This window comes from Abramis brama, assembly GCF_963993115.1.
Source record: "Abramis brama genome assembly, chromosome: 8".
Classification (NCBI taxonomy): domain Eukaryota; kingdom Metazoa; phylum Chordata; class Actinopteri; order Cypriniformes; family Leuciscidae; genus Abramis; species Abramis brama.
In genome coordinates this window covers 16,776,908-16,797,137 of record NC_139970.1, presented here as the reverse complement: position 1 = coordinate 16,797,137, position 20,230 = coordinate 16,776,908, and the positions used below count along the sequence as shown (strand labels likewise).

The following is a 20,230-nucleotide window of genomic DNA, read 5'->3' as shown; positions in this document are numbered from 1 at the left end:
GCCTCAGAAAAAAAAAAAAAAAAAAAAAAAAAAAAAAAAAACATTTTACTGGTGTGCATCTTGAGACAAATCAATGGCACTGACATATTTTAAGATATGCTAGTTGATTTCAGTTAAAACAGCTCACATGCATTTTAGTCTGGGACAAGGCTCGTCTGTGAAACCTGGGGGTAAATATATGTGTACACGTGATTTTATACATGTAGTACTATTAATTGTGTAAGTGTTATACATAATTATTATAATACAATAAAAAATAGGCTATGTGATCCCACAGTTTCAAGCTTAACATCGTAGGTTTGGCATAATGACAAGAAGGAGCTGCTTTCACAGTGATATGATTTTATTTTTTGAACAGATTTTATTTTATACTAGCATTTCATTCATAAGAAAATGGTCACGCTAAGACGAAAGAAATCAAACGATTAGCTCCCTCTGGTGTACATTCAGTTCATTAAAATCGATTGTGCAATTAAAAACATCTAATTTACAAAACACAAATCACTCTCATACTGATGGATATCAACACACAGTTCCTGGATGACATATTTTACGGAGGTTTCTTTCAGCAGCTTCCAAAAACTGGTTGTTGACATCATGACATTGCACTCATTGAAAAGGGCCATTTCTCTTTCCTTCAATTTTTAGAATTTGTCTGGACAGCACAGATCACAGATTTTGTCCAATACATAAATCTATGTATTATAATGCATAGCTTTAATATTTTAACAATCCAGCAGTTAGCAAATAAAATTGGAAATTGTCCTCTATTGTACAACTATCCCTTAGTTTCAACATTAACAAATATAATATATACTATTTAATGGGGTCATAACATTACTGGTAATTACTTTATTTAAAGTCTTTATAACTTGGTCACCATTTTGGTCATCAACTTTATAACTAAGTCACCATTTATTGAGTCCTTAAGAGTGACACAATCTAATCTACAATCTCTTGAAAATGTTGCCAATCAGGACATGAACGGGAAGTAAACCATCAATGAATTTTTAAAAAGGGAAGTTTTCCCTCCAACTATTAATAGATGTGTATCGTTTATGTGAAGCTACTTCCTCAGTCATGTGGTGTGATGCATCCATATTATTGCAAGAGAGATTACCAGCATTAATAAACATAAAATAAGTTAATGTGCAGCATACAAGAGAACATGTCAGAATAGTTTAATACATGGAATATTTATATTTTTAAAAATCCACATTTGTCACACTCCAGGACTATTGAAACGAACTAGCAAAAAGTTGATCAAAAGTAGTGGAAAAACTGGGTGACCATCTAAACAAACACTTTCTCTTATTAAAATGAGAAGATTTTCAGTCTAAAATCTTGATGTTGAAAAAAAAAAAAAAAATCATGTCCATTTGTGAACATACCAAGTGACAATGTTCATAGCTGCGTCACATTTGAGTTTGGCACAAGTGGTGGTAAACCCATACAAATTAATTTATTATATTAGTAAATTTATGTACTGGCTTTTAGATGCATTTCTTGAATAAACACATGTGGATGTAATGTTTCTGCACAATCAATCAGAGCTCGGTGAATGCAGGATTATTTGATCCACACAAAGCCAATTTGTGTCCCAAAGTTGAGTCCATCTCTTACATGCGAGAAGAATAATTCAGGATGGCATGAAGTGCACAGTGTGGATTCAGACTGATGTGGGATCCTGATGTCCTCGATGTGTGCAGGATTAATCCCACCTCTCTCCAGCAGAATTCTAAAAGACAAAGCATGATTGGTTGGTTGACATGATGCAGTTTAATAGATGCAAGATAAAGCAACGTTCTTAGAATTGTCTTAAAGAAAAATAGTATGGTTTTTTAAAATAATTTTTAGAAATTATAATAAGCTTAATTTTAATAGTGCAAGCTACTTAAAGTGCTTTACATAGTTAAACCAACCTTGACACAGTGTTATTTTAGTATTATTGAGATCACAATACTATTTTTCTATAAGATTTTATTTTAATATTCTGCTTTTTCATTTTAATTTAATGAAATTAGATTAAAACGAGAAATGTTTAATTTCAGGTACATTTATTTTATTTCAAGTAATGAAAATGTTTTTTTTTAAGGATTTAGTTTCAGTTTTAGTTAAGTTTAATAACCCTGTGAAATCTGGGAGGAGTGAAGATTACACTTCGGAGTATATATATATATATGTTAAAAGCATATATATGTTAACATATATATGTTAAAAGATCAAATCAATGAAAAGTCTACCATTGGAATTAATGCTGGCCCACATTAAAAGATTTTTAAACTTTTATCAGATTTTCAAAATGCGAGAGACCAAACATGACAATAAAAAACTCAGAATTACAGTAACAGTTTTGTTCCTATTGTGTGAAGTGCTGCGATGTGACCAGGGGTGCGTCTCAATCAGTTCCTTAGCTTCCTAGCTTGTGAATCAGTAAATCCTTTAGATGAATTCGGCACTGGTAATAACATTAAGAACGCTGGCTCACTACACATCAGGACACTGATGACTTTTTTCTTGATGACTTTTCCATGACAAAATCCTCATTGTACAACATCACTACTGGTATTTATGAACAACATTCATTTTTAATGTTAAAGTACAACATGGTAAATACTTTGCTTGTTACATACTGTATATGCGTGTGACATTTCAGCCGTAAATAAATGTTAAATATTAGCTAGATTCTAGATCTAGTGTATGTTTATGCTTAATTATAATTAAATAATGGTTTGTATTTTAGAAAACATCTATCGCGTGTCTATGTGCAGTGAGTTGGCTCACATGATTTAAGTTTCGTGCTTCAGAACTTCCGTTAAGGGAACATAGTGAACATCGATGCCCCCTGGGTTTCACGGTGCATTGTTGGACTACTGAACTAGGGAGCTGATTGAGACACAGCTCAAGACAGCACAACACACACTAACAGATTCAATTCACAAACAACCAGAGTCCCGACTGTAAACACTGGAAATCTCGCAAAATCTCTTGTGGTCAAACGTGACTTTGGTGTTAAACAAACATGGCAGACGACGGGCAGGAAGATAATGGTGTTTGGGCTGATTTTGTGTTAGGTTTGGGCGAAATTGTGTTATTGGAAAAAGTCATTGTCTTCCGTCAGCTTTTTTCTAATTGGGTTTCATTCCACGTGATAATCTACAGAGTGCCTGCGAGAACAAAAGAACATATTCAACATGTCGGAAATTTACGATTTGAGATCTATGCGACCCAGATGTTTTTCCGAGCAGATTCAATCACTCTTAATACACATCACACCACAGGAAGATCTCATAAAATAATCTGTAGAACCATCAAGATAATTGGGACTTTATCTATATATATTTCCCATATATAAATGATCAATATTTTAAATGGTTTAACAGTATATTTGAAAATATACAGAATAATATATTGTGTCAATATATTAATCAATATATATATATATATCAATATATTATATCAAAATATATTGAATAATACATGAGGAATTGCCGCTTTTCATGTATTGAAAAATATGTGACAATATATTTACTAATATATCACACAATGTATATGATTTTATATTTAGTAATACACTTCATATTATATAGATGTATATGTGATCAGATATGGTACTGCATGTGTAATATATTGCAGATATATTTACTCATGCAAGATAAACACACATATATAGAAAAATATATAATGTTATATATTTCTTATTTTTTTTAATTATTTACATTATAAATGTTTCATATTTTCAAGCTAGTTGACAACAGCTCAAGCACACCTGCATATACTAAAGTATTTAACCAAGAGAGTATCACTTTGCTGAGGAATACACAGCTATTACTTTTAAAATACAGTTAATAGTTTTAGGCCAATTGTCAACTGAACCACAGGCTCTACTCTTCAGCACAACGGTAACCCCAAAAACTCACACATACCAGAAAACCTTTTAAATAAAAAAATAATAGAGCATTAAACACTAACAGATCTCCCCCAGATCTCTATTCACGGAATGTAACTCATTCCGTGAATATGTGTGTATATATACAGACATGTGTGTATGAACATACATTCACATTTATATGGGAACATGTATGTGCAATATATGTACACAATAAAGGATAAAACTTTGTGAATATTACACGTAATGCTATCTTCATTTATAAATATTTTATATTCATTACTATATAGCCATACATGGTCAATGCATATATTGCAGTGTATTGAAAAATATAAACACGGAAATGTATTATGTAATATATCGCATTATATTTTGCAGTTTATTCCCATATATTTTTGTTCCGTAACGGTGCCGCGACACAGTATCCGTTTAGTTTACATCCACTTCCCCGTGAGGTACTAAATCAGGCATGATAATCGTAAGAATATCTTGTAGTGTGTGATGTGCCACGATTTTCAAATCTTGTTGTGTGTGCAGGTTTGAGATCGGAAAGAAGAATATCTCCTTAAGATTTAAAAACTCCTGTAGTCTGAGCCCGGCTTTAGTCTGCATACATGTGTGCGTCCACTTTCCCCTGGGAAATCATCAGTATTTGTTTCTGCTAATATTCTAACAGAGATATATTGCCTTTTACATAAATCACCTTCATTCTTGAGGTGTTCATTACTGTGAGTCACTTCAGGGAATGACTTGACCTACGTGAGTGACACAGAGGACTGAGGGATCAATAAAACAGGTCTCTGGAGAACAGTTGAAGTCAAACCAGGATTCTGCTGGTTGACCTTTGACCTTTACCTGGTTGCGAGTCTGATGTCGACATAAGGTGTAGATGAGTCCATGTTTCTAACACAGTCTGGGTGTATGGCGTGAAACTCTCCGGCCGAATCTTTCTCCAGAGTAAAGCAGCATGGCCCAACAGAAGGCCCGATCACACACACAATGTCTGCAGGCCTGCTGCCAAACTCTGACACCATGGCGTTCACTGTTGCCATGGCAATTCCCATTAGGGTCCCCTTCCAGCCTGGGACACACACAAGAAATACCAGATAAACACTTGTTCCATTATGATAGCTGGTCACATCATTTCTGGCATAGATGTTATGTATAAACACAGAAAATGATTATACTGTATGTATCTAACTCTGAAATAGCATGAACAAGGATTATGTAAGCAGAGCACTGAGAAAAACTCAATTACACTAACCCTTCACGGAGTACTCCAATAACTGAATTTCACATAAAACACATTGATTTATGTCTGTCAGTCATGAATGTGCTTAGTTCTGATTGAAAATCCACTCATTTGGAAGAGCCTGCAATGCTATCACGCAGACGAAACTTATTATATGATGACATAATATACTTCTGTAACTTTCATTTAATATACGTGTACTGTATATAATGTGTTTATAAATATTGAATTATTATTCATTTAAATCATGTAAATTTTGATTTTTGAAAGCGCTAAACTGAGTGATAAATGTCTGTTCTGATGTCTAATATGAAAATAACGCATTTTGGTTAGATATGTATTTTATCTTGTTTCAACCATAATCATGATAATTGCACTGTAACTGTCGAGTCTCATGCACTTTATACCCCTCAAACAACCATGTTTAAAACTATGGAAACCTGTTTCTGCCACGGAATAAAAAAAAAATTGTGTGTAATTGTGACTTGTGACAATTCTGACTGTTTTCTAGCAATTGCAAATGTGTAATGTGTAATAAATACTTGTTATAATTGTGAGAAAAAAAGGCACAATTGCGAAATATATAAAAAAAATTCTCCGAATTGTGAGATATAAACTCACAATTTTTTCTCGCAATTATGTTTATATCTCACAATTCTGACTCTATAACTTGCAGAAAAAATAATTGAGAGATATAAACGTAATTGTGAGAAAAAGGTCAGAACTGCAAGTTTATAACTCTCAATTGTGACTTTATATCTCGTAATTCTGACTTTAGAACTCGCAACTGCAAGATTATATCTCACAATTGTGAGAAAAAAAGTCAGAATTGTGAGATAAAAAGTTGCAATTACTTTTTTCGTGGCGGAAACAAGCTTCCATACAAAACACACCTGGGACTAAATACAATAGAGTTAAAAAAATTCAGTAAATTTATGATTCTTATGATCTTTAAAACTCTTGCAGTAAATGCTTATGCTTAATGCTTGAAATTAGTGCACAAATATTAATTGCCTACATATGAATTTATTATTTTATTTACAAAACTTTAAATAAAAGTCTGACAAAGCCTGACATATGAAATAATAGTAAGAAAATATGTATATTTTTAAATGGAACCGTTTGTTAAAATATATATATATATAACAGAAATCTAAACAAAGTTTGCATATGTGTTTAATGTTTTGTGTATGTTTTATGGCCCTTGTATGATATAGCAGAATATGGATCTCATATTGAGGAGGAAAGAACACATTACTTTTATTCAGAGACCCAAATTGAGCAAAAATATGCAGTTTGGTGGAGATGTTATTTATACTGCCAAAAAACTAAGATTTAATGTACCTTGTAATTTAAATAAATTAGATTTTTTATTACAGGATTGTCACAATATCAGTGGTCACTCTATACTTTATATCTGTAAGGTGACAAATAAGCTCAATTAAACTGCTTGAGCCTCAACTCATTTTCACTGCGTTTATTTTATTCAAGCTACTTTAGTACTGGAGTGAAGTGCAATGACCGGTGGGTAAATGTCCTTCTCCACTTCCACTGAAGTGATATTATTCTCTTATTCCCTTTATGGCGTTCGCAGTGCCATACAAATTAGTACAATGAATGGAACGCACATAAGGTTATGCAGAACTAACCATAATACATCAATTACATTATTATTGAGTGTATTTAGGTGAGTTAAACCTGTCAAGAAAAAATGTCATATTTCACCCTAAAATCAAAAGAACGGAAGTAGAAATTATATATCTTTTTTAAAGAAAATCAAGTCTATTTGTGGGAGCATTGCATTGTGATGAGACTAACCTGCATGTGCCACTCCAATGACCTTTCTCACGGGGTCAGCGAAGAGCAATGGCATGCAATCGGCCCCTGGAGCCGCTATGACAACTCCCACCTGATTGGTCACCATCCCGTCGTAACTGTCGGGGGCCGGTTTGCCAATCACCCACACATCACTGGCATGATTGCACTGAAGTCAATAACAAATGCAATATGTGGAAAATAGTGTGAAAGATCAATGAGTGAGCCAGAACTTCTTTGGCAGAATGTAGAAATGCAGTGGTATGCGTTTAAAGTTATGATATGCTGCTTGCTCTTAGACTGACTTCCTCATATTTTCTTTGTGGTAAAGTACCTTTATGAGGTTGAACTGCTGAGGGGTAAAGCCAGCCTGCAGGCCGAGCCGGCGCAGGTTCTCGGACACCACAGCTCTGGGGTCTTTGCGCCGAGGGTTACAGAAGAGGTTCAGCGAGCTCAGGGTGCTGATGTAGGAGATTCCTCCAGTACGAGTGGTGAAGCCATGACCAAAGCAATCTGTGAATGAGAAGGAAATAGATATATTAGCTGCTTCTTTGTCTCTGCTTACTCTGGACATTCACACAGCCAACACTCGCTGGCTGTGTTTCCTTCACTATCTGTTTCAATTATCCATTAATCCCACAAAGCCTAATTGAACAAATTTAACACATGAATTTCTAAGGCCTCTAAATGATCAACATTATCAAAACTTTGCTGGGAAACCTGTTGTACACAATCTACTGCATGCCTTCTGCCCACTAAATAGTTTATACTTTCTCAGGAAGACAAAAAAAAAAAGGCTTTTTAGTGTAATTGTAAAAATGTCCCTCTTCAGGTTGTGTTACACGTGTCTTTTTGCTGTGAAATCTTGTAAAACGTAATAACTTTTATATTGTTTGAATATTTTTGAATGAACACTTACTGGTTTACTTGAAAAACCTTAAAATGTATGTATCAAATATGATACAACAGGCTTTTGGGGAGCATGTATTTGTTCATCTGTCAATCATCATTGTATTTCATTGCATTATATATTTAGCATACACTGATTTTATCATAGAACTATTTAAATATCATCTTAAAATAAAGTATAGAGTGACAACTGATATAGTGACAATCTGTTATAGTGTTATAAAAATCTCATTGATTTAAATTACAAGGTACGTTACATTTTACTTTTTGGCCATAAAAATTACAATATCTCCACCAAACTGCATATTTGTGCTCAATTTGGGTCTATGAATAAAATGATGTGATCTTTCCTCCTCAATATGAGCTCCATATTCTGCTATATCATACAATGGCCATAAAACATACAAAAAACATAAAACACATACGCAAACTTTGTTTAGATTTATTTTCTATTTTTGTAGATTTTAAATGAACGGTTCCATTAAAAAAAATATTGTTTTTCTTACTATTATTTCATATGTCAGGCTTTACAGCTTTAATCATAATAATAATACTTTTATTAATAATTTAAATATCATTTTATTTTAGTTTTATAAATAAAAATAATACATTCTTATGTAGACAATGTATATGTGTAACTAAACTAATTTCAAACATTTAAGCATAAGCTTTTAAAGATCAAAATAATAATACATTCACTGAATATTTGTAACTGTATTACTGCATATTTATTATTCCAAATTAAACTATGCCAGCCCTCAGTCTTATATAGCCTAGTTCCTGTCTTGTAGACAGTGAATATAACTTTCACATTTTTACTATATTTATATTTCAATAAAAAGCATGCAAAGTAAATAATAATGAATAGTGCATACTTAAGTATAACTTCAAAGGTAAAATACGCGTGTAATGTGATCATGAAGACGAGCACCGCCAACCTGAAATTACAGAAGACCTGAGAAGTGTAATATCTCCTTTGACCGCTGGGAGGCGCTGTAGAAACGTGCAGAGCTCGTGTTTAGCGTCAGCTGCCTGCTGAGTGCTGATGTCTGTGTGTGTGCAGATACCCAGGGGACACGAGTCACAGGGCACACTGTCATATATCATACTGTATTCAAAACTATATGCAGAAGTGAAGAGGAGCTCCTGGTAGACCTGAAACAATGCTCTCCCGTGGCTCGAAGTCATGATCTTCACATTACTAATGTCCTCTTTGTCTATAGCCTGTTTGAATGAGTATAACGAGGCTGAAAGAGAGCTTTTGCACAGGACCTGTGGGGAATTGCTGAAACCGATAAACATCTCCAGAACAGAGCTTCTTGGAAATCTGTCAGTCCCCACGGTCCCGGAGCTCTCTGGATCCGCTATGACGAAGACCGGTTCCTGTGAGCCATTCCCGGTCAGTGCACAAAACTTGCTGATGCGCCTTTTCACACAGATGTCGTATTCTGAACTGCGGATATGTGTGAGATCCACAAGAGTAACTGCAGACATTATCGCACACAGACACGCTTGCTTCGTTCTCACGGTGATGGAAGTTATGTGGACGTGCAAACATACCACACCTGGTTATATGCGTTACAAACGAGGAACTTTTTTTTATTTACCACGAAAATAAAATTTCCTCTGTCCCAATCACTTCCTGAAAAGAGTGTAGCGCCGCCCTCAGTGGAAACTCCTCACCAGACGAGCGCCTCATGTACAGCCATTGATTTATTTCTCACGCTACGTATGATAGACATTTCTCAGATACAGAATTTCCAGTAAGTTGCTACAGTTTGTTGCGTTTTCATTTTACCCGTTGTTTTTTTGTTTGTTTTTTTTTAGACATGCAGGCTGTCAGATGAGATATCCTCATAAACTTCCACATTAAAGAGTGTTCTGAGACTTAACTGACATTGTCAATGAACCTTGCAATATGCCCATAAGAGTATAATATATGCCTCTCTCTCTCTCTCTCTCTCTCTTTCTCTCTCTCTCTCTATATACACACACACACACACACACACACACACACACACACACAAGCTTTTATATTAGATGCAGTACAACGTGGCTAAAGGCGTACCAGGGTAAAGGCACATTTGACTTCTCTTTTAAACAATTAGATGGCACAAAAATTCAGCTCGGCACTTTTCTTAAAGGTTTAGAGTTCACCCAAAAATGAAAATTATTCCATAATTCACTCACCCTCAAGCCATCCTAGGTGTATATGACTTTTTTCTTTCAGCCAAACACAATCAGAGTTATATTAAAAAATAATTTGGCTCTTCCAAGCTTTATAATGGGAGTGAACAGTTTTTGAAGCGCAAAAAAGCACATCCATCCATCATAAAAGTAATCCATAAGGCTCCTAATAAAGGCCTTCTGAAGCAAAGCAATGTGTTTTTGTAAGAAAAATATCCATATTTATAAACTTTATTAACTATAATCAATGGCTTCTGGTAACGGCCGTACGCGAGGCTAGGTCTAATTCGGAAGAGTGACCTCTGACCTGACGCTTGATGTAGGATGTAGAAGTAGTTTAAGCTTAGGTGAGATTAGACGCCTCTCGTGGTTCAAACAAACAGGGCTGGGCAACAAACTCAAGCTCCCCTGACATTTCTCTTTAAAAATTCTCGTTTTAAACTTAAACTAATTCGTGTCTGGTGCTTTGTTTTGCTCTATCCTCTGCGCTTCCGCAGTCGTCAATACGTCATGCGTCGGGTCAGAGGTCACTCTTCCGGCCAGAACTCAACTCGCGTACGGCCGTTACCAGAAGCCAGTGATTATAGTTTATAAAGTTATAAATATGGATATTTTTCTAATGAAAAACTTCACGTCAACTGAGCACCTGGCGAGCTCAGGCTGAACTACAGGGGACTCAGAGGTGGTCTGCCCCCAGACATGCGGCATGCCAGTCCCACCGGCATGTGGATAAGCCCTGATCTCCATGAACAGACCCCCAGCTATGGGTCAAATAGTTTCACAGTAAAGGCTAAGGAGTAAACCCGACAGATATCCGGAGTGGAGCCCCTAAGGCGGTAAGAATGACTACTTGTCACCTTTCCGGCAACTCCTGCAGCCAAGCCAGGTGCCGAATGTCGTGCTCCGCACTCCTTTGGACCCCATTAGCGAGGGCGAGAGGGGGATTCTGACGAATGGGCAGCCCAGGATCTCCATACACCGTGCCCAGACTATGCGTCCTGGAGAGGCCACTCCAGTATCGCTGCTCGCAGCGACAAAAACAACACAGGAGGCAGCAGTTACGAGTGATAAGTCCAGAGTGAATTGGCGTATGCTCAGACGCTACGGGTTGTCTCCAACGGTGGGGGGGATCATTGAAATCCTACTGGTCAGCTACCGCCCGCCTCAATTGGGCAGTAAGGTGCTGACCCGCCACAGTCAGCCTGCTTCATTGGGTGCTTGGAGCTAAGGGAACAGACCGACAAGCAGACTGAAAACTTCGCACCAGGCAAAGAAAGAAAAAAGCATAAACCACCAATCTTGCGACTTGCAAGCTGGAATGTCAGGACTATGTGCCCTGGCTTCTCCAAAGACCTTGATCAGGTTGATGACTCCAGAAAAACAGCAATCATCAATCGTGTGCTCTTGAGGCTGGACATTGACATCGCTGCACTACAGGAGACCAGACTCCCTTCAAATGGGAGCATCAGGGAACAGGAGTACACTTTCTTCTGGCAGGGAAAGGAACCAGATGAACCAAGACTGCATGGTGTTGGATTTATAGTCAGAAACTCTCTGCTATGATCAGTCGGACCGCCAGCAAAAGGTACAGCCCGTATCCACTCCCTTCGCCTCTCAACCTCCACAGGCCCAGTGAACATCCCGAGTGACTATGCTCCTACACGACCATGCTTCTCCAGCCGAGGCCAAGGAAGAATTCCACGAGGAACTCGTGAACATCATTAAAGGAATTTCTCCCACCGAACAACTGTACATGCTTGGGGACTTCAACGCCCGAGCTGGAAATGACTGTGACTCCTGGCCCCACAGTATTGGTCATTTTGGCATTGGCAGAATGAATGAAAACGGACAGAGACTGCTTGAGCTATGCTCCTACCATGACCTCTGCATAACTAACACATTCTTCTCCACCAAGTCCAACCACAGGGTATCCTGGTGACACCCAAGATCCCATCACTAGCATCAGCTGGACCTCATTATCACCAGAAGAGCCTCACTGAACTGTGTTCTCATTACACACAGCTATCACAGCACTGACTGTGACACCGACCATTCACTGGTTTGCAGCAAGGTGCACCTTCAACCGAAACGGATCCACCGATTGAAGCAGAAAGGACGCCCATGCATCAATACAGCAAGGACAACAATCCCAGATCTGTGTGAGCGATTCGCTGTCTCCATCACAGAGGCCCTCAGAAATTGCCCAACAGGCAGTGCAGAAGAAAGATGGAATCATATCCGTGACGCCATCTTAAATTCTGCCATGGACACCTTTGGGAAGAAAGAGAGGCAGAACCCGGATTGGTTTGAAGCAGGAATTCTGGAACTTGAGCCAGTCATCGCAGCCAAGAGAGCAGCTCTGATCAGCTACAAAAGGGAGCCATCAGAGAAGACGCTCACAGCTCTCAGGAAAGCCAGAAATGATGCCCAATGGATTGCTCGACGCTGCGCCAACGACTACTGGTTGAATCTTTGTCAGTGAATCCAACTCTCAGCTGACTGTGGTAACATCCGTGCCATGTATGACGGCATGAAGAAGACCTTCGGCCCAAACGTTACCAAGGTCGCACCCCTAAAGTCCTCCTCGGGAGACATTATAACAGATCGGGGCAAACAGATGGAGAGATGGGTGGAACATTAAAAGGAACTCTATGGAAGAGAAAACATCATCACTACCTCAGCAGTTGAGAACATCAACCTCCTGCCTGTCATGGATGAACTAGATGCTCCCCCTTCTATGGAAGAACTTTGTAAGGCCATCGACTCTCTAGCCTGCAACAAAGCACCAGGCAGCGATGGTATTCCTCCAGAGGTCATTAAGGCTGGGAAGAAGACCGTTCTTCTTCACCATTTGCATGAGCTCCTGTTACAGTGCTGGGAAGAAGGAGCAGTGCCCAGGACATTTGTGATGCCACCATCATCACTCTCTATAAAAACAAAGGAGACCGTAGTGACTGTAACAACTACCGTGGAATATCCCTTCTCAGCATAGTTGGGAAAGCCTTTGCCCGGGTAGTACTAGACAGGTTAGTACTAGACCTGGCTAGTCGCCAGGTCACTAGCAGAACGCGTATATCCTGAAGCTCAGTGTGGATTCAGAGCAGGGAGATCAACAGTTGACATGATCTTCTCATTGAAGCAGCTACAAGAGAAATGTCGTGAGCAGAGGCGACCATAGTTCATCGCCTTTATCGACTTGACTAAGGCGTTCGATCTGGTTAACCGGAAAGGCCTCTTCACCCTACTACAAAGGATAGGATGCCCCCACAAGCTCCTGAGGATCATCATCTCTTGTCATGATGATATGCAAGGCATTGTCCAGTATGATGGCTCTTCCTCAGACCCATTCCCTATCAGAGGTGGAGTGAAGTAGGGCTGCGTACTCGCTCCAACGCTCTTCGGCATCTTCTTTTCCTTGCTGCTGACCCACGCCTTTAGCAAATCAGAAGAAGGCATATATACCTCCACACTCGAACCGATGGAAACCTGTTCAACACCGCACGCCTCAGAGCAAAAACCAAGGTGCGGAAGGTTCTGATACGGGAGATGCTTTTCGCAAATGATGCTGCCCTGACTGCACAATCTGAAGAAGCTCTACAACAACTTATCAACCGCTTTGTGGATGCCTGTAGAGATTTTGGCCTCACCATCAGTCTCAAAAAGACCAACATAATGGGCCAAGATGTTAGCAGCATCCCGAATATCTCCATTGCTGACTACACCCTCGAAGTGGTAGATAACTTTACCTACCTTGTCTCTACCATCTCCAGCAACCTCTCCCTGGATGTCGAGCTAAACACTCGGATTGGTAAGGCAACAGCAGCTATGGCCCACCTAGCAAAGAGACAGATTGTTTTAAAACAGCTTTACAGTGATAAACAGGAAAGTAATTCAATGATACAAACAGAATTCATTTCGGCTGTACAGCAGCTCTAAAAGAAAACAGTGTAATTGTTCAGCTGAAGTCAGTTCAGTGTTGATTCTGTTCCACTGTAAAGATAATCAATCATTAAATTAGTTCATTTCATAAAGCAGTTCTGCAAAAAATATATGTCATCGTCCAGCTCAGTTCAGTTCTCATTCAACAGCATCAGTACAGTCAAATCAATATTGTTGAATATTAAGTGTCCCCAACTAAGCAAGCCAGAGGCAAGGAACCCAAACTCCTTCAGGTGACAGAATGGAGAAAAAAACCTTGGAGAAACCAGGATCAGTGTTCCTTTATCTAACAAAAACCATAAGCCAAACCCCAGCAATTGAAAAAAGATAAGAGTGCTCCCAATAATGTCCTCACAATTACAAAAAGGTTTTCTTAACTTGAAGGGGTTGTTGCAAAAGGCTGCAGGTCCTCACATTATGTTTCAGGAAGTGACATGAAAAAACAACAGCACATTAGAGAACAAATCATCAGTAGATAAATTCTGTGTTGTTTTGTGATATTCGATGTTCTTAGTATACATTCCATTGTTTGATTATAGAAATCTTTTGGATATTGTAGTGACTGAGACAGATCAGACATAATTATTTGTTATCTTTAACAAATAATCCATAATATCCCTTACCCAACAAGCAAACCATGGGCTAGAGCTAACTGCAACTAACACACAGGCAGAACCAGGTGTCCGGTCACAGGACACATTAAGGGCCCTATTTTAACGGTCTAAGCGCATGGTCTAAAGCACACGGCGCAAGTGCACTTAGGGCGTGTCCGAATCCACTTTTGCTAGTTTAATGATGGGAAAAATAGTCAGTGCACCTGGCGCATGGTCTAAAAGTGTTGTCCCTTTTCTCTGAATGAGTAATGGGTGTGTTTTGGTCTTAATGTGCAATAAACCAATCAGAGTCTCATCTCCCATTCCCTTTAAAAACCAGATGCGTTCGCACCATGGCGGATTGCTATTTACATGGCAGAATTTGCAAGCGGAAAGACTGAACGTGTCTCCAGAGAGGAAACGGATCTGCTTGTGCACGAGGTTAAAGCGCACAAGCAGACCATCTACGGGACAAGCCGGATTCCACCATATCTTTATGTACACAATAATAATCTTTTACATTGTAATCCTTTTATTTTTAATATTTGACATGTTTGTGTGCTGCTGTGCGTCCCTGTGTGTGTAATAAGCAGAGTGTACGCACGTTGTGCACCCGCCTATAGCCGCATATTATTAATGCGCCCTTAAAATAACAAAAGTGCATTTGCTATTTAAACAACGTGGCGCAGGACGTGAAAATTATAACTGCGTCGGGCTGAAAATAGCAAAAAAACACTTGCGACGCATTGCACCGCATTGCACCGGATGTATAATAGGGCCCTAAGACTGTTTATGACCCAAAGGAATTTAGACAGAGTTTTGGGACTCACTTAATTCTCATTGAGAAGGACAAATAAACCCTTTAAAAATTCTATATATTTTAATATAGAAATATATAGAATTCTATATATAAACCTATTTTATATATATAACCACTTGAGAAATGTATAAACGTATCCAATTTTCCATCTCATGATTTTTCTTTTATAAGGTTTGGCTTAAGTATTAATTCAAACTCTTTTGGATTAATGTTTCAGAATTGCATACTATGCTTATAAGTGTAGCATGTTTGGTATCTATGAACTCCAATTTTCGTTCCCTATTTGTGAACTTACATTACATTTTGCTAACTCTGTGACACATTAGTATTATAAGAATCTTGAAGGTTCTTCTCTTAAACACCCAATCAAATTAAACATGCAAATGCCCTGCAAGAACACAAAGAGCCGTACACTTTCCCTCAGAAAGCTTAAAGGTCCCGTATTATGCCCCTTTTCACAAGATGTAAAATAAGTCTCTGATGTCCCCAGAGTGTGTATGTGAAGTTTCAGCTCAAAATACCCAACAGATCATTTTTTACAGCATGTTTAAATTGTCATTTTTTGGGGCACAGAAAAACGCGCTGTTTTAGTGTGTGCCCTTTAAATGCAAATAAGCTGCTGCTGGATGACCCAGGGGGCGGAGCTTCATGAGCTCGCGCTCAGTCTGTCAGGACAATTTCATCTCACGGAATGATGATAATATCAGAAACTCTCAGTAACGGTGTTCATTTCGAGTCGGACAATAATGCCTACAGAGTCAGAGTGCTGTATAGAGATGAAACAGGTATAGTTTAGTAGTTTAATTACGGTTATTATAACGTATTTGTCATCTGCTTGTATGTATCCATTATTTATTAATAGCCTACAAGTCTGCTGTCTGAATGATGATCAAACATATACTGATGAGTTTAATAAAGTTTATTGTACATCACACAAAAGATGAAGCGTCAGTTTTACTTCAGAAAATCACCGTAAGAGCTGAGTAAACGCACTAAGTTATAAGAAGTGCGCAAGTACATAAACGTATTTCGGTAGAGTTGAGGGAGCATTTCTGTGGGCGGAGGTTAGTCAAAAAACGGTTCTAGTGACGTCATTAAAGAAGGAAGTAGAGGGATGTAGTCCAAACGAGCCGTTCGTTGTAGGCGACTTCTGTTAAATAAAATATCTCGCTTGGCATTGAACTTTGAGCTTTATAATTTTACAGATATTATTTATGCTCTAACAGCAACATTACACACTAACTAAAGTTTGAAACATGGGATCACGAAGAACGGGACCTTTAAATACTGCTTAAGGTTATAAAGCTCCCGCACAGATCCCACTCCCTCTTCCCTCTTCTCTGCATCTTCTGTTTGCCGTAATGTGAGGCCTCTCCAGCCGGCGCAGCCACGCCATCAGGCAATCTACAACCAGCTGTGCTCATGTCCTCAGAACAGAAATACAGTCTCTGCTGGAAAAAGGCACCGTGGAGAAAGTTCCCACAGAACACAGTAAGCCAGGCTTTTACAGACCTGACTTCCTTGTCCGCAAGAAGGATGGCGGCCTCAGGCCCATCCTCCATCTGAGATGCCTGAATCGCGCCCTCATGAGACGGCCTTTCAGAATGTTAACTATAAAACAATCCTAGTGCAAATTCGCCCCAGGGATTGGTTTATATCATTGGATCAGAAAGATACCTACTTTCATGTCCAAATAGCCCCCCACGACAGACCGTTCTTGAGATTCACGTTTGAGGGGGTGGCATACCAATATACAGACCTTAAAAGTGTGTAGACGTGGCTCTTTTCCCTTCTGAGACAGACAGGAATCTGCATACTCAACTACCTCAATGATTGGCTGCTTTTAGCCGAATCGGAACAGGAGCTATGCACCCACAAATCCTAGCTGGGCTTCAGGGTCAACTTCGGCAAGAGCTCGCTGCTCCCCAGTCAACGAATTTCATTCCTGGGGATGGTCTTCGACTCAGTCCAAATGCAAGCTTGGCTCTCACAGGAGCGCACCTTAAATCAGGAGCATGTCAACCTCGTTCAAGAAGCTTCAGGTTCAGAAGCTTTTGGGCCTGCTCCACATTCGACCACTCCAGCTCTGGTTGAAGGGCCTTGTCCTACCCCATGCGTGGCGCACAGACCAATACTCTCTCAAGGTGACCCATGGCTGCGTCAAAGCCTTGGTCCCTTGGAAATCATCCTGCTTTTACCAGGATGGGGTCACGCTGGGCTCGGTTTTCAGAGGAAAGTGGCTATTACAGATGCCTCCAAGATGGGCTGGGAATAGCCTTTGGCTCATGGGTGATTACTATGTCGAGTTGGCACACCAACAGCCTAGAAATGATGGCTGTGATTTTGGCCCTTTAAGGAGTTCCAGACAAAACTCAGTGATCATCATGTCCTGATCCATTTGGACAACAAGACGGTGGTTACCTTTATAAACCACTAAGGAGGTCTCAGGTCTCACCTTATGCACAGACTGGCGAGCCATCTCCTCCAGAGGAAACTCAGCTTAGTGAGGGTGGTTCACGTGCCGGGCTCCTTGAGGAGCAGACATGCTGTCACACGGCGGACCGCCCCCCAGCGGAATAGAGACTCCACCCCCAGGCAGTTAAAGCGATATGGCGCCCCCTTAGTCAGGTGGATGTGGGTCTTTTCACTAAGAGAGTATTCCCACTGCTAGATATACTTCTCAAAGGAAATGGACGCGCTGGCCCAGAAATGGCCTCGTCTGCGCCTTTATACCTTCCCTCATGTAGCCATCATCAGGACCCTCCCTTTGAGCCGCTCGGAACAACTGACCTTTGGTCCCTCTCACTTAAGACTGCTTTAGCGTCAGTCAAGCAAGCTGGAGATCTTCAGGCTCTGTCTGTGGAACCTTCCAGCCTTGAGTTCTGTCCCAACAACTGTAAAGTGGTCCTCGGGCCGAGAATAGGCTACATGCCGAAAGTACTTTCCATCCCATTAAAAATGCAGGTGATAGTGCTATCAGCTCTTCTCCTTGTGGAGAATGAGCAGGCACCTCATGCACTCTGTCCCGTCAGGGTTTTAGAGTGTATATTTAGCGCTCTAGCTGATTTCAACAATCAGAGCAGTTGTTCGTCAGCTTCGAAGGCCGTTCGAAAGGGCCGCTGGTCTTGAAGCTAAGGATTTCCAGATGGATTGTGGATGCAATAGCACTGGTCAATACTAACCCTAACCCTCAAGCGAGCGCCCCTAAGCTGACGGCTCACAGAACTCGTAGCATGGTGCTATTGGATTAAGTTCCCCATAAGTGTTTGTAAACGAACACATTGCGAGGAAAATGTATCGAAAGGGAACGTTAATGGTTACTCATGTAACCCTGGTTCCCTGAGATAACGGGAACGAGCATTGCATAGCTTGCCGTGGTACTACGATGCACAGTGAGTCATGCTATCCGCTCCTCAGTCGTAAGATTCTGACGGATGAAGATTCTGCATGGCTAATATAGGCAGCCAACCCCACTCCTTTCGGTGGGCTGAAAAGCCATTTGTCTGCACAGACGTGAACCAATCAGGATTGAGGATTCTGAGAAAACTCAGTTTTCCCCATAAGCAATGCTCTTTCCCAGTATCTCAGGGAACCAGGGTTACATGAGTAACCATAAACGATTTTCAAAGTCAGAGATTAGTAATTATGTGATGATTATTGTTAGGAGTTATTGTTGTACTGTGCTGCACTGATCCCAAGAGAAAACCCCATAAAATAACTAAAGAAGTTATTGTATTTTTTCTATTTCACAGAAATCATTTATGGAGAACAATGCTCACAGGGGCACAACTGCTTGTTTTCTCTAGCAGTGGATGTTGATTACAAACCCCTAGTTAAAAACTGCTTTTGTGAATTCTATCCTCCAAACTAAAACTACAATATCATTATATTTCTGTAGCTGTTGGGTAACAAGGGAAAACAATATAACCACACTGAAATACATTCAGGCCAGTTTCATGTAATAACTTTAAAAAAAAAATTAAATAAAAAAACCCACTGAATTGAATTCAACTGTTAATGAGTGTTTAATTTAAAATTTTTTCTGAAAAGCCTTTAAGGACCATATAATAGACCTACCATTTTCCAGTACAGATGTGTTGGGTAAAATGTATTTTTATTACTTTATATTAAATTTCACATTTCCCAAAAAGGTATAATACTCAAATCAGTAGGTCTATCAATAAACAGCAGGATTCCACCATGATAACTTTCCACATATATAGTGACAACATACAGTTAAATTAACTACATTTGATCCATAAAATGAGCACAATGGTTCAAAAATGCTACCATCAGAAGAGTCACATGTCTGAGCTTTATTTACAATAGACTTTTATTGAAATAGCCAGTCCAGACTGTTGCAGACATGGTTCATGTTAGTTCATAATAATATGATAACTAATGAGCATTAATGTAAACAGTTTTTAAACATGTCCCGACAATTTACCTGAAACTATTTACTGTAAAATTTCAAGCTAAAGTGAGACAGTCACAGGACAATATAATTTAGGTTAAGATTTAGATTAAAGGTTTAATGTTGTTGAGTTATATTCTCTATAGAGGCTTAAGAAGGGCTTTCATATATTAGTGAAATTCCCATGTATTTTCTTAGATCAACATTTCCACAATGGCAATAATAATCGTTGCCTTTGACTTTCTCCTGATATTCAAAGACCAATCAGTCAGGAAACTTATTTGTTTCCCGCTTTACCTTTCATCATGGTTTAATCACTTCCTCGTAATTTTATGACGTGTCATAGTTGATCATTTGATAGGCTACCTAAAACATTTAGCAAATACCGACGTGTGCAGCAGTGGCCAACAGA

General features: G+C 39.2%; 1 protein-coding gene across 1 annotated transcript; it reads right to left on the bottom strand.

Moving 5' to 3' along the window:
* Window positions 1-328: 328 nt before the first annotated feature.
* lacc1 (laccase (multicopper oxidoreductase) domain containing 1) lies at window positions 329-9,520 on the bottom strand. Its single transcript, XM_084122220.1, has 5 exons — window positions 8,804-9,520; window positions 7,291-7,469; window positions 6,960-7,125; window positions 4,745-4,970; window positions 329-1,738 (listed from the first exon to the last, which is right to left on the bottom strand). Exons 1-5 carry the CDS (start codon window positions 9,357-9,359, stop codon window positions 1,570-1,572), a joined length of 1,296 nt encoding a protein of 431 aa, XP_083978346.1. The 5' UTR covers window positions 9,360-9,520; the 3' UTR covers window positions 329-1,569.
* Window positions 9,521-20,230: the final 10,710 nt, after the last annotated feature.